Source organism: Puntigrus tetrazona, chromosome 25, assembly GCF_018831695.1.
Source record: "Puntigrus tetrazona isolate hp1 chromosome 25, ASM1883169v1, whole genome shotgun sequence".
Classification (NCBI taxonomy): domain Eukaryota; kingdom Metazoa; phylum Chordata; class Actinopteri; order Cypriniformes; family Cyprinidae; genus Puntigrus; species Puntigrus tetrazona.
The window spans coordinates 5,727,806-5,742,979 of NC_056723.1; the positions used below are offsets into that span (position 1 = coordinate 5,727,806).

At 35.6% G+C, this 15,174-nt stretch overlaps 3 protein-coding genes across 5 annotated transcripts; all 3 read left to right on the plus strand.

Moving 5' to 3' along the window:
* The first annotated feature begins 1,763 nt into the window (after positions 1–1,763).
* Positions 1,764–7,472, plus strand: LOC122331062 (major histocompatibility complex class I-related gene protein-like). The gene is made up of 6 exons (XM_043228504.1): positions 1,764–2,017; positions 3,504–3,749; positions 4,766–5,041; positions 5,134–5,415; positions 5,533–5,649; positions 5,876–7,472. The coding sequence occupies exons 1-6, from the start codon at positions 1,960–1,962 to the stop codon at positions 5,905–5,907; spliced, it is 1,011 nt and encodes a 336-aa protein (XP_043084439.1). The 5' UTR covers positions 1,764–1,959; the 3' UTR covers positions 5,908–7,472.
* A 1,219-nt stretch (positions 7,473–8,691) lies between these two features.
* On the plus strand, positions 8,692–11,173 carry LOC122331061 (major histocompatibility complex class I-related gene protein-like). Of its 2 annotated transcripts, none has more exons than XM_043228502.1 (7): positions 8,692–8,879; positions 9,125–9,379; positions 9,515–9,793; positions 9,953–10,234; positions 10,317–10,433; positions 10,515–10,568; positions 10,757–11,173. In XM_043228502.1, exons 1-7 carry the CDS (start codon positions 8,789–8,791, stop codon positions 10,792–10,794), a joined length of 1,116 nt encoding a protein of 371 aa, XP_043084437.1. In that variant the 5' UTR covers positions 8,692–8,788; the 3' UTR covers positions 10,795–11,173. The 2 variants fall into 2 exon arrangements, with proteins under 2 accessions (XP_043084437.1, XP_043084438.1); XM_043228503.1 differs by having other exon boundaries at positions 8,703–8,879; positions 10,536–10,568.
* Positions 11,174–12,133: 960 nt separating this feature from the next.
* On the plus strand, positions 12,134–15,174 carry LOC122331064 (major histocompatibility complex class I-related gene protein-like). 2 transcript variants are annotated; one of them, XM_043228506.1, is made up of 7 exons: positions 12,134–12,240; positions 13,567–13,806; positions 13,878–14,156; positions 14,240–14,521; positions 14,711–14,826; positions 14,945–14,977; positions 15,138–15,174. In XM_043228506.1, exons 1-5 carry the CDS (start codon positions 12,183–12,185, stop codon positions 14,737–14,739), a joined length of 888 nt encoding a protein of 295 aa, XP_043084441.1. In that variant the 5' UTR covers positions 12,134–12,182; the 3' UTR covers positions 14,740–14,826; positions 14,945–14,977; positions 15,138–15,174. The 2 variants fall into 2 exon arrangements, with proteins under 2 accessions (XP_043084441.1, XP_043084442.1); XM_043228507.1 differs by lacking the exon at positions 13,567–13,806 and having other exon boundaries at positions 12,146–12,240.

A 15,174-nucleotide genomic window follows, 5' to 3' on the forward strand; every position in this document is an offset into this window, starting at 1 on the left:
AGTTAACTCTTATAGTTATAGTTTTATTTTCAAAAACACAATTTGTACAGGTTTGAGTCTTCAGAATGTCTTCTGCTTCTTTAATTTGAGTTAATTTCTGAAAGCATTTCTGAAAACGTTTAGTACAGTATGTGTATTATTCGGCATGCAATGGTACACCAGCGCCACGAGAGAGCAGTTTTTCCAATTTAGCAGGATTTAATCAGAAACTCATACTACTACTACTACTAATAATAATACGTCTACTGAAATCTCGTTTTATTGAGATGACAGGAACATCAGATTTAATATAAACAGACACTGAACCAACACACTTTTTATTCAAAGTTCACTCAGTTCATTACATTAATTTTCAGAATCTGGCACAAGTGAGGACACAGCATCAACATTGATGTTAATGTCATGAGTCAATGCAGACAAAATATGTTCTGGCAAAGTGTCACATTTAAAATGAATTTATTTATTTATTTATCCTGAGACCCTATTTATTATTGAGGCATATGACAATGCTATCATATGTATATTTGTCAGGCAAGGCGTTTAGATTTGTTGACCTATAGCTGTGAAAACGTCTTGTGTCATTCTTGAAAGTTTAATTCTCTTACAATCTTGTTTGATACAAATGCATATTGGCAGCAATGATCTCCGATATCTTATAGCCTATGTGGGCCTGTATATGTGTTGTTATATAAATAAAAGTAGTAGCAGATGAGGAAGAGTCTGGAGATCAGTGCTGCAGACAAACACAAATACACCTGCTCCGTCACACACCTCGGCCCCGACAACAGGATGACTGTGGATTTAGGTTAGAAATTCTTACTGGACAAAATAATACCAAGCTAAACTCCAAATGAATTTGTGGTTCAAGTTTCAGAGTACGGCCATGGAGAACCATATAACTCAGTGATTCCATCAGTCCTAACAGTTTTGGTGTTGGTGTTAGTGTTAGTGTTGCCTGCTGTTGTTATATGGATGTTATTATATAAGGCTTTGGTATGTGATATTATTGAGGGAAATAAAATTGGCTAACTAACTAAATAAATAGTTATTAATATTTTGAGCCAATATCCATCAATTGCATCTCTTTTCGTGTTGTTTTTGTGTTCCGTCGAGTTTAGAGACTTATTTTAAAGTTCATGGACTTTTAGTTTGCATTCTCTCTCTTTCTTTACTTTCTTGCTGTTAATCTGTTCCCTTGGTTACTCGTGATTTTTACCTCCTCGTTATTTAGGTCCTCCTTTAGTCTGTGTATTTTCACTTTAGCCATTTATATTTTGTTATAGACCTTTGGTTTTAGTTTTTATTCCCGTGCTCAAGTTCTGTCAAAACGCTCTAGTATGCTGGTTCTGTTAAATAAAGCACATTTAGCACTAAAAAACCGTTTAACAAGTTTACCCATAAATCGCTCTCCCTCGGTCCATCTATGATGTAGATGGGTTTGTGTCTTTTTGCCCAACAATCGTATGCAGTGAATAAATAAAAAGAGAAAGTATTTTATTTTTCAGCATCTGACTGCTTTATCTTTCATTTCAACACAGCATTTGAGGACTGAGGTACTTGCAAAAACAACAACAAAAACATTAAAGCGGATTTTGGGTGTTAAATTGGTAAAAACGAAGTACAAAAAGGGAAAAAGACAAAGGATCTAGTGACGATAGTGCTTCATATTTTTTTTAACCCCTTTTACGAAATTCAGCTTTGCACGACATGCACTGGAAGGAACGTCCTCGCCCCTCCCTCCCAAACTTTTCGAGTCGTCGCCTTTGATTTGACCGCGCGGTTCGTATCGGTTTAGTCGACTGAGAGCTCTTTTAAACCTAAAAAGGCGAATGGGACACTGTACGTTCTTCTGGAGCTAAAGGACCGGACAGATCCATACAGCAGGTTTACGCGAGTGTCCCATGGGACAGGGTACCACCATCTGCATTACTCTATACAGATGTTTTTGTCAACATCAAAATGGACACCCCGTGTGTTCTCATGGTTTTCCATCTGGCTCAAGGTTTCGTTTTTGCAGGTATGATTTCATATTATACAACTGATAAGAATTGATCTCGAATTTACTCAAAGCTCAACCTTTACTCAACCTTCTGGAGGATGTCAAGTTTCTCCATCTTAGATAACTCTTCCTTGACTTTATCCATTAGAGGTGCTGGAAAACGTCTAGTGTTGCACTGGGTTGTTACTGTATTCCTCTTGTAGCTCCCCTAAGCCTTTTAGGACTTCTGCATATTTCACCTGCCGCGGACACCATCCAATCTTGTTATGACTTTAAGCTTTTCAGTGGCATGTCTGCCCAAGAGTGGTGTGAGGAGATTTTTGACCACATAGTTGTTTATATATTATGTTCATGTATTTTTAAAAATGGTCACATGTTTTCTTTAGGCCAGTGTTTTTTGTTTGAGGTTAACAGTGCTAAGACAGATTCTGGTAACTCATAGTACTTTAGTCAAGTGTGTCCCCAATGCAACAGAATAGGCTGCTGCATGAGCCAATGCCATTCTTTTATCTGTGGGCTGCTAAAAGATGCATATCTGGGCTTGCACAAACAGATACGCGTGGTATGTAAGTGCAAAGTGTATTCTGCCACAAATGTATTTATTTGTTTTTATGATCAACAATGTGCTTGCATGAAATATTGTTTAGTCATATCATTTCAATCAGTGTTTTTTTTAGCTTGGCATAACATTTATATCACCAACATTTATGTAAAAGCTTGTCTTAACATTACAAAATTGCAATTTTATGGTTTAAAGAGTTAAAATAAAGATTATTAAATTATTATATATGTAAATTTATGTAAATATTTTTTTTTACTCTCACCCTTTGTTTATCTTTGGAACACAAATTAAGATATTTTTGATGAGATCCAAAAGCTCTCTGTCTATCCCATAAACAGCAACTACAGTGATTAAGTCACAGAAACGTAAAGAGGACGTACTTAAAATAAACAATCTGTGGTTTTTAAAAAAGAGTGCAGGAGATCTGCCTGAACTTGTTAAAGGTTTTGGAGGACAAACCGCTTTACGCTATTAAGAATTTGGTTCAGGAAATGTGCTTTAGTGCCTTAGCAAATGTGAAAAATTGTAACGTTCAACCAATTAAAAAGATATCTGTCAAGTATGATATTATGCTGTACCCGCGTTGGACAAATTTGTGCAAGCGCCACCTTCTGGAGATATGCAGGAATTAATTTAGTACGACCTTGACCACTGCTTGAATGACTGCTAACTTTGATCAGTTTCCAGGTCACAGGCTGGAAGTCAGAAAAGTGAGGAAATCATCAGTTTGCATATTGATGAAACAGTTTTAAGTAGCGCTATTTCTTTAAATGAAGACCTTTTAGATTATTTGTAAACAGATTCCCCACACAGGACCTTTTTAGTTTAGTTCCGGCAGTATCAACAGACTGATTGTTAAATAAATCAATTAAAAACTGCTATTATTCCATTATTCCATTCACTGATTAATTGCTAATTAACACATTTTATCTGTCGTTTCAGGTTCTCATAATTTGACAGGACTTGCGACTTACATCAGAGAAGAAAGAGCATTTAGTGCTACAGTTATGTTGGATGACATCACTGTAGCTTATTATAATTCAGGAAAAAAGATCTATGTTGCAAGAGGAAATGATACAAATGAAGATGATGTTATAGATCCAAGGGACCTTAAGGTTTTAAGTGAGTATGTACTTGCTCATTTTGAAGAAAGATCAAATCGCCTGAGACCTGTCAACGCCACAGAAAGTAAGTTCAGTTGGCTAAAAGTGATTGGCTCAGACATTGCATGAATATCACTGCGTGACTGTGTTTGATGATTATGAATGGAATATATTCAAGATGTTATATATTTGGACACTAACAACATTTTCTTAATTGGCTCTATATGCTAAGATGAAAATTAAAGTGCAGACTTTAAGCTTTAATTCAAGAAGTCGAACAAAAATATAACACAAAATGCCTAGAAATGACAACTATTTTTATATCCAGCCCCCCCATTTTCAGGGACACAGATGTAATTGGTCAAAACAATTATAAATAAATTAATTGAGAATGCCTGAAAGTCTGAAACTCACGGGCATCACCGCAGACTGGGGTTTCCTCTTTTCTTTGCGATGCTTTGCCAAACCTTTTGCAGCTTTGCAGCTGACTTCAGTTGTTGTTTGTTTGTGGGTCTTTCTGCCTTTAGTTTTGTCTTTAAGAATTGAAATGCCTGCTCAATCAGGGCTGTGCTTACCGAAATATGTTTTTGCAAAATATTTGATTTGGCAACTCCTAACATTCCTGCTATCTATCTGATGCATTTGTTTTGCTTTTGAAGCCAATTCTGTTTCACCTGCATGGAGAGCTCATTTGACTGCATGTGGGTTCACCTTTTATCTGCTTAACCGATGTTGAAATAATGAAGGAATAGCCCACATCTGGCCATGAAGTGGTATTTAAGTCGACTGTCAAATTACAGGTACATATATTAAAGAGCTAATTGCTTCTCAAATTGTGATGAAATTACCTTTAAATTAAAGCTCAGACTGTGCACTTTATTACAGTGATTCGCACAAAAAAGTTTTTGTTAAACAATGTCGAACATGTTTAATACCTATATTCTTTGCATACATAATAACCACATTGACTCATGAATCTCATAATTAATTTTTGACAAACCCTGTTGAGAGCCATTTGAAAGACCCTTTAAGAGTTTATTTCCCCTTTAAGGGTTTCTGATGCAAATGTGTTGAAATATCACTGTCTTTATTTCCTAACAGGTCTTGTAGTTTATCAGATGATGGCAGTTTGTACACAGAGTGACAACAAACATCAACAACTATTCTCCAAAACTGCTTATAGAGGCTCTACTGTTGATGAGCGGTGCTTTATTGATGGCGATTTGAACTATCAGTTATTTTCAAATTACACAGAAGAACAAATAATACCCAATCTTAGTCGGTACAAACTGCGTGTTGAGAAATTGTATTACCCAGTCTGCATAACAACTCTGAAGAATTACCTTAAAAAGAGAGAAACTCAGCTAAACAGAAAAGGTATAAAGAATCTACAATAAATAGCCATATATTTTTAAGTTATAGATAATATTCCCTTATCACTAATTTTTCTCTGCTCTTTTCTTCTGCAGAGAAACCACGAGTCAGACTCATCCGGAAAGCTATCTCTGATTCTGGAGGTTCTCGTGTGAGTTGTTTGGCGACAGGGTTTTACCCTCGTCACATCAACCTGACCCTGTTCAGAGACCAGCAGCCTGTAGCTGATCATGAGATCACTGGAGGAGATCTGCTGCCCAACGATGACGGGACGTACCAGATGAGGAAGAGTCTGGAGATCAGTGCTGCAGACAAACACAAATACACCTGCTCCGTCACACACCTCAGTCTGGACAACAAACTGGACGTCACTCTGGGTAATCTGCTCCTACGGAAAACACAATCTAACAGCTAAAACAATCGAAGTCTGTGGTTTATGTTTTACACTATAACGAAAACATTAAAAATAATTATTATTATTAAATTATTTTTAGAATCCGAGCCTGGTGTAGCATTCAAATCAGCTATTCTCTCAGTGCTGATATTTTTGAGTCTGGTGTTGGTGTGTGGAACTGGACTCATCATATATAAATGCCGGAAGAGACAAACAGGTACGGCAAAAATAATTAATTAATTAATTATAAGTAGCCTAGTTCTGTTTAGAAAATACTTTATTTTATGAATAACATATTTGACTTTGTAGATTCATACAAAAGTGGTTATTCTGCAGCTTGTACTAAGTGCTTTTTTCCTCTTTTTTTAAATAAGTAGGCCTACATGAATTCAATTATTTCAATTACTTTTTGCATACTCAGATCATTCATAATTTTTTTTCAGCATCTAATGAACAAGTTGAAAGTACAGCATAAATATAATGAATTGAAGTTGCATGTCTTCAAGCAATGAAAAATGATTTCCAACAGTTGCTTGACTTGATTAAAGATACAGACACGGATGGCAAGTGTCATACATTTCAACAGTTCCACATCAAATAATGGAAGAAGAAACACTTTGAAGAAACCATAGAGTGTCATGGAATAAAAAAAGTGTTTATTTGTGCAGTTGTCTCCTTTACTATTGCTTACAAAAGCCTCCAGTTTAGCCCTTAGCATGAGTAACAGAAATAAGTATTTAAAAAAAAAGAAAAGAAAAGGTATTTATATAACAAATGTAATGTGATCAGTCTTGTTTGTTTTTATGTATGCTGTTTTAACAGTTGTCTTTAAAGTACATTGTGGTCTGCACAAATTATGATTATTTAGCACAATTATCCTTTGTTGGCATCCTGTGACTTTATATCGAACTCTGACTTTGAATTTGTGTCAAAATACCATAGAGTTTGATTAGTTGCACTGCCTTTGGCATCAAAACATTAAATGTGAAAAGCTTTTTGTTTGCGCTTTAAATATAAGCATATTCAAATTTGTCTTAACTACAAACATTTTTTGTACGTAGACTGTGTTATTTAATTGTTAAATGATTTACTGATGAACTGTGAAGCATTTAATTCTTAGACGTTCTGCTAGTTTGTATGTTTGTCTTGACGTTAACTTTCTTGCTCATGAGCCACTATGACTAGTGGTTTTCCAGATTCACTAGTGTAAAGATTACGAACTTTCCTATTGTCTTTTTCTGTTATGTTCGCCTGTTCGTGTGTTTCCTTATATGGCTTTGTTCCTGTTTGTTTAACTCGTAAATTTGCCTGTTAGTCATTATTAGTTAACTCCCTTCACCTGTTGTTCCCTCATCAGCACTTTTACTTAAAGTCTTCTCCTAGTTCAGTTCAGTTGGTTGTTACGTTTTATTTTTTTTTTTTTAGCCTGAATTGTTTAAATATTGAAGTCCTTTATTTTTGGATGACCTGCGTCTTCCTCATCATCCTGAGAACTAGCCACTCAGCATTTTCACTGACCACAATTTTATTTTCTTTTAAAAATTACGTTTTATGACTTAATACTGCATACAAATACTTCCTAGTCATTTAACCTATTTAAAGGGCATTCAACCGTATTAAATGCATGCGTAATATTTTACAAATTCTTACAATTCATTAATAACTTCATATAACAAATCGTATGAAATCAGAATCTACAAATCTATAAATTTGAAATGCTGGAAAAAAAGCTGCTGCTATGAAAGTAAACCATCGGTTAGCTGATAGCAAGTGGCTAATGGAGTCATTGAAGCCTTCAAATGATTCGTTCAAACGGCTGATTCATTCAAGAATGAAGCAAGCGCCTGTCCTTTTGGGTATACCACTGAATGACTGACTGAAAAGATTCAAATTTCAAAAATGCTAATTATGTGTAATGTAATTAACCAAATGAAGCAAAAACGGTTGTCAATCTATCTGTCTATCAAGAACTATTGGAATTATCGTTCATTTCTTTAGCAGACATTGAAAAGAAATATAAGAAATAAAAATTGTACGTTTTTATCTATTATTGTTTTGTGTGGTAATGTAAATAGGAAAAATGTAGGCCTACGCTGTCTACCCTAGCAACTAGAAACCTCCATCAATTTCAGCATGTGAATAAAATGTGGAAACATAAGATTCATGTTCATGCCACAAAACAACATGATCAGAAAAACACCCTTAAACAACTGAACAAAGTTATTCTTACAAGATAGGATTTTCTTTGTTCCAAGAGAAACCGCTTTTGTACAGTTTTTACATATAGTTACTAAATAGATATGTAACTCCCATTAGCATTGACCGGTCAAGAACATGACTGCAGGTCTCCTGGATGTTGGCTACTGTTAGTTTTTGACAAAGGTGAAACTGAAAGAAAAAACTTTTATGATATGAAGGCTGACAACCACAAACATCCATTTCCATGCACCATTACGATTTTTTAAACATTTTTGTTAAACAATTTCCTCTTATTATAGCGCAGACTCTCATTCTTTGTGGTTGCTTGCTACGTGCATAAATGTAGCAATGCTGGATAATGTCAGAATTCTGTATTATAATGCTGGGACAAATCCAAGAGGACATACAACAGCTCAAGATGATGTTTAATTCAAATATTCTTCTCACAATAAATGACTACAGTCCTCCTTTACTGATATATGGGCAGTGGCACCAAAACAAAACTGATGGTAAGCTTTAATAAAAGAACTGTATGCTATAAATGATTCATAATTTGTGATGCTAAAATATTTAACCAATATTTGTGCATGTAATGGCGTAAACAACATCTCTCCATTCAAGATGTTGCCCTTGAACTGTTAATTAGACATATTCAGAAATCAAACCTAGGTGGGGGGTTTTTTTTTTTTGTTTTTGTTTTGCATTGTTTGGCGACAGGATTTTCATTTTCATCAACTATTTCTTTATTCCTGTCATTGACGTATTTTAACAAACTAATAGTGATTGTAAAAATGTTTTACACTTAAATCACAAGTGGTTCGTGAAATATATAAATAAAAAATGTATTATATATCAACGTGCTGTAACGTCTTTAGCATCTTTCCATAAAAGTATCATGCAATTTGTAGACGGTCCCTCAGATGGGTGATGACGACACCACACCGTCCCATAGACATGAACGTGTTTTTAATTTTTTAATTTTTTTAAATATTCACTTCTGCAGAAAAAAACATCTATGCACTGCTCATTATAGTAAAAAATAATTCTAAATATCCTTTTAAAAATTCATATTAGCAAAGCTATTGAACACGGAAGAGCGAAAACGAAACCAACTGTACCCCAGTTAACTGCAGGGTCTAAATAAACAATCAGGTCTAATGTTTCAAGAAGGCTATCCAAAAATGATTTTACATCAAGAAATGGCTATTACTTTGCTCGTGCTGTCAGTTCCAGTAGTTCATTTAAAGGGTAAGATTTTAAATAGCCCGATTTGTGTAAAGGCTTAGGGCTCGTAATGCGCTTTAATTCACAGTTGTCGTAATGAATGCGCCATGTGAACGACATATTATATAATCTTACGTCTCTCTATCGTTTTATAAAATTACATCTCATATTGACTTACATCGCTAATACGGACTTCATTAAGCGGCATATATATAAACTACGCCTATGACAAAACTATAATAAAACATATGCGTTTATTTTTTTCGCAGGTTCGCATTCTCTGAGTTTGCATTCAACATACATTAAAGGGAAAACGTTCTTTCCTGAATATAGTTACACGCTTATGCTGGATGATGTTGTAGTAGGACATTACAATTCAAAGACATGGACATATGTCCCAAGAGGAAATACTACTGATGAAGATAACGTGATTGACCCACAACATGTCCACACCATTAGTAAATATATTTATGATGATTTTGTGGAGAGGTGGATCGTAATGGACGGGGGTAACCTTACTGGCAGTAAGTAAAGAAAGTTTCCAAGTGGTTTGGAAACTGTATTGGTAGTTTTTACATAAGTAATAAACGTAGGCTACTCTGTCTTCAAGGATTACAGACCTCTTTAGTTGAGTCACCTCATAAGTTATGTCCACTTAGGTCTTCAGGTTCATCAAAAGATGTTTCTGTGTGAACTACTGAAGAATGGCAAGACAGGACAAATGATCACCAGGAGTGCTTCCAAAGGCCTCACCACAGATGAGCTCTGTTACATCGACGGCAATTTTACTTATCAAGGAACGTCATACGTCACACAGCAAGAGCTCCAACCATACCTACAGCTGTCCATGTGGCTTCATGAGAGTTTGTACTACCCAGCTTGCATTAGAACTCTAAAAAATTACCTCAAGAAGAGAGGAAATCAAGTTAACAGAAAAGGTATGGATTCCGATCTTGCGGAAAAAAAGAAATATAAGGTTTTGAATTGACAGCCCTAAAATATTTAAGTCATAAAATATGTGTTTAGTGGAGCAAAAAGTAAACGCACTGAAATGTGATTTACTGCATGTGTCTCTTTCCTGCTCCTTCTCTGTATAGTAAAACCCAGACTTAAACTAATCCAGAAAGCTATCTCTGATTCTGGAGGTTCTCGTGTGAGTTGTTTGGCGACAGGGTTTTACCCTCGTCACATCAACCTGACCCTGTTCAGAGACCAGCAGCCTGTAGCTGATCATGAGATCACTGGAGGAGATCTGCTGCCCAACGATGACGGGACGTACCAGATGAGGAAGAGTCTGGAGATCAGTGCTGCAGACAAACACAAATACACCTGCTCCGTCACACACCTCAGTCTGGACAACAAACTGGACGTCACTCTGGGTAATCTGGTTTTATGCAAAATTAAGCAATAATCATGAGAAAATAATAATTGATGGTATGATTTTTAACATGCTTGTTTCAGAGTTTGATCCAGGTGAACCATTTAAGTCAGTGATTCCTTCAGTGCTGATAGTTCTGGCTCTGATGTTGGTGTTTGGAACTGCACTCATCATATATAAATACAGGAGGAGACATGCAGGTAGAACAAGAACTGAAGTGAAAGAGAAATCATCCAGTGATATTTTCATTAATTTAATTTCCATTAATAATTCTACAGCAGTTATTTCCTTTCTCATTATAGCTTCCTTAAAGAGTGACTATTCTCCTTCTTCTAGTGAGTACAGTGTTTTAAATGTTATATATTTTTGCAAATGTCTTTTGGCAAGTTACTGCCTGAAGAGGGACAATTTCTGTATTATTGTTTGTAGTAAAACTGTGTAGTAAAAATTTTATAAATAAAATGATTGAATTTTAGTGGCACTTTTTACTTAATAACGAAAAAAAAATTATAATCTTTTCCAGCATCTGAAGAAAGCATGGGCACAGCATCTTCAAATTAATTGTCACCAAGCCAGCAGAGGGAGCTCTTACCTCTGGATGACCTGTGATCACTCCCTCTGCTGCTACCTGACCCGACCTCTGCTATTTGAGGCAGTATACTAAACACTGAAATGTCTGTTGTTTACATAATGAGCTTTAATTTGTAATGTAATGTGCAACATTTGATCATGCAACAGACTGATGGAAATTCATATAGTATTAGTGGCAAATTTTTATGAATGTTATTTGTCGTTTTAGCATGATCTGATCAAAGGCTGCTGAAGGTTAGCTTTGGCTTCATGCTTCTTCCAAAAAATCATATGTATTTGTACAAACCTGTAAGAAACCTGCACAAAGAAAAATGCACACTGTAATCATTAAATTAAATTAAACGAAAAATCACGAGATTTCATCATGACACACAGCAACATGAATGAGAGGAGAAACATTGGCAAAAAACAGACAGTTTTGTTTTAAATACGCTACTTTGATAAAGGGTCAAATGGATTTATATCCAATTTTTAGCAATATATGATTAAACGCCCTACTTTTGCATAAAATTATAAACTTTATGCTTTACAATTTCCAATACAAATCAGCAAGCGAGACCTAAAAGTCAAGTGAGTACATCTGTAAAATGACATTTTAATCCAAAAATGTAGTTGTGACCATATCAATACACTTAAACCTAACCTTACACATGAGCAATGCCTAAAATCAGAGGAAATGATAGATCAATGACACTAATGTGTCACTATCATGTGTCAGCTATAAACTGTTTTTTCAAATCTGATTGGTTAATCGCATTGGTTAATGTTTTTCGAGGGTTAACAAAGATGTTGGTTCAGGGACATGTCGCAGTACATGCTTGAAACAAGTCTGTACTTTGTTCCAAAGCTGATAATTTGCAAGAGCGGGCGCTCACTGAAAGCGTATCTTTGCAACACGGGGAAAAATCTTGCACTTAGACTACATCATTAGTAATTAATGTGGTAAAAAGAAACAAGTGGACTGCAAGTCAAGTATCTCAACAGAATAAAAGCAATTCCAGTATAGACTACAATGGCTAGACGGCTAATAATCATGAAAACCAGTGTTATAAAGTTAGAAACCCCTTTTGAGAATGTTTCAATAGTTTTAATGCTCTGGACTGGGTAAATATGCGATACTGATACACTTTAACAACCATTAACATGTAACTACAACTTGGAATAGAAAGAAACAAAACAAGTAAAGTGTTACTAATCCATTGTGAGGAATGGCTACAGTAGGGTTAAAGGAATGTGGGTCTGCTAGCCTGCTGCTGACAGCTTAAAGCTGCTGCTCAAGGAAATAACTTGCAGTTGTGCAAAAGTTGTCTTCGAGAGCAATATGCAATGCTCTGATTTGCTTGGGAGATGAGAAGAAGATGATCAAGTTATTTATTTTTCTGTGGGGGTTTTCATTTCCAACCTTTGTTTCAGCAGGTAGGATTTCATATGATTTACGAAAAAAAGCAAAATAGATTCATAATTCATATTCACTGATGTAATGTCAGTTTAGATCTCAACATTGTGAAGAGTCGTTGCTTTTTTTTATTGTTTTTATTAACGGTGCATTTAAAGAAATATGAATTTGTTTCAAAGTTTCTCAGTTAATTTTCATGATTAGAGCTTACAGCTCATAAACGTCAAACTCCAGTATCTCAAAATATTAGAATATTTCCTAAAATCAATCAAAAAAAGGATTTGCAAAGCAGAAAGTTTAAGTTCTTCAAAGTATATTCATTTCTGCCCTCAGTGCTTGGTCTGGTCTCCTTTAGCGCTGAATGGAAGAGATCAGTTTGTGTCTCTGCTGAGACAATGTTGAGCTTCAGCTCGTCTGTGTTGTTGGACACGTGATGGTCCACAAAGCACTTGCTGAAGTCCTAATTGAAAAGGAAATAAGCATCTTTATAATGTATTTTAGCAGAAGGAAGCATAAAGTGCTCCAAAATCCCCTGACTGAAGGCTGTGTTGACTTTTGACTTTGATGAAGCACAATGGACAAACACCAGCAGACATCACAGAATCCCAAACCATCACCGACTTCAGGAACTCCACACTGAACTTCAAGCAGCTTGGATCCTGTGCCTCTCCAGTCTTTCTCCGGACTCAAGACCTTGATTTCTAAATGAAATGCAAAATTTACCTTTATCTGAAAAGAGTACCTTGGACCACTGAGTAACAGTGGAGATATTTTTCTCCTTAGCTCAGTTAAGATGCTTCTGGTGTTGTTTCTGTTTCAGAAGCGTCTTGGTAGCTCTTTTCAGAAACAAGGGGCCTTCGGTGACTTAACCTCCTTGTGGAGTTCTTCTGAGGGTCTTCTGGATCAAGTCAGCAGTCTCCCCCATTATTGTGGCATCAAAGAACAAGAGATACCCAGAATTTCTATTGTAGGGATGTTCATTTAATGAAACTTAAATATAAATATTCTAATATTCTGAGATACTGGATTTGGACTTTTATGAGCTGTAAGCTCAAATTAATAAAAATTAAAACAAAAAAACCTGAAAAAAACTTTTCAAATGTTTTATTTTACATGTAATGAATCTAAAATCTAAAAGAATCTGAAAGTTAATTTTTTTTTTAAAGTTACTCAAAAAACGTTTTTTACAATATTGTAATGTTAATTAGATGTACCTGTATTATTTTTTATCTAGCTTTTTTTATCTAGCAAGTAATTTATTATTGTAAAGTAGACTGTTTACCAGTTGGTTTTGTTATTACTTACTTTAATGATGATGAATTTGAATTATTATCATTCTTTCACAGGTTCTCACTCTTTCACTTTGCTTATAACATACATTAAAGGAAACACTCAGTTTGCTGAATTTAGTGCCACATTTTGGTTGGATGACATTGTAGTACAATACTGTGATCAGAGGACTTGCGTTTCAAGAGGAAATACTACAAATGAAGATGATTTGTATTACTTAGGGGACAATGGCTCCATAGGAGCAGATTTATATGTGTATCTTGAGGAAAGATCAAGAAGTGAAAATCATACAGACAGTAAGTTCGTTTGATTTAATACTGGATGATAAAGTCAGTTCCAACATCTTCAGTTTTTGTTGTCCTCACAGGACTTGCAGTTTACCAGCTAATGGGTTTTTGTGAGCTGTTGGACAATGACGTACCAGGACGACTGATCACTAAGAATGCATTTAGTGGTTCTACTACAGAACAGTTGCTATATTTTGATGGCAGGTTTACATATAAGGGTCCATTAAAATATACAGAACAGTACACAGACCGGACTCTGCAAGTGTCTCTGTGGTATCATGAGGTTTTAATCTACCCAAACTGCCTAAATACTCTTAGGGCTTTCCTTAAAAAGAGAGGTGCTCAGGTAAAGAGGAAAGGTAAGCACCCAACATGCTCTAATTTCTTTGAATAAATGCAGTCTTGTAGAGTACCACTACTACATTTTTCTTGTCTTGGACAGTAAAACCACGAGTCAGACTCATCCGGAAAGCTATCTCTGATTCTGGAGGTTCTCGTGTGAGTTGTTTGGCGACAGGGTTTTACCCTCGTCACATCAACCTGACCCTGTTCAGAGACCAGCAGCCTGTAGCTGATCATGAGATCACTGGAGGAGATCTGCTGCCCAACGATGACGGGACGTACCAGATGAGGAAGAGTCTGGAGATCAGTGCTGCAGACAAACACAAATACACCTGCTCCGTCACACACCTCAGTCTGGACAACAAACTGGACATTGATTTGGGTACGATCTTTAGATCATTTAAACTTCTTTCTTCTTTCACTGAAACCTTTTTATTTAACAGACAAAAGGAATTAGCAAAAAAAAATTGCATTGTGTTGAGTTAATCATGAACCTCTTGTTTGTTAACTGTTGCATAAAACGTTATCAAAGTGTCATAAAAGAATGTTTCTGTGATCTGTCATACTTTAGAGCTCACGGGGAAACATTTAAGCAGGTGATTTCCTCAGTGCTTGGGGTTTTAGCGTTGGTACTGCTGTTGATGGCTCTGCTTGCCATTTTTAAATGGAGAAGAAGGTATCAATCAGGTAATACATGACAGAAAAAAGAATAAATGTGATAGATCCATTCAGATATAATGATTTATTGATGAACAATATTTTATGCCGTTGTATATATATATATAATTTTTGTGTTTTGTTGAAGCCTCTTCTACAAGTGACTTCTCCTCTGCTTGTTGTGAGTATTTTCTGTGTAGTTTTTGTCTTTTTTTGTCCCTCTCACACCCATTATTGATCCTTGCACTGTAGCATAATGTGGCTTATTAATGTGCACAAAGAATAACAACAATACTGATTCATCTGAACATTTTCTAACCAGGTTTTTTTTGTATTTTCAGCAGCTGGAGACGATGTGGATAAATCAGGTTTACTGGT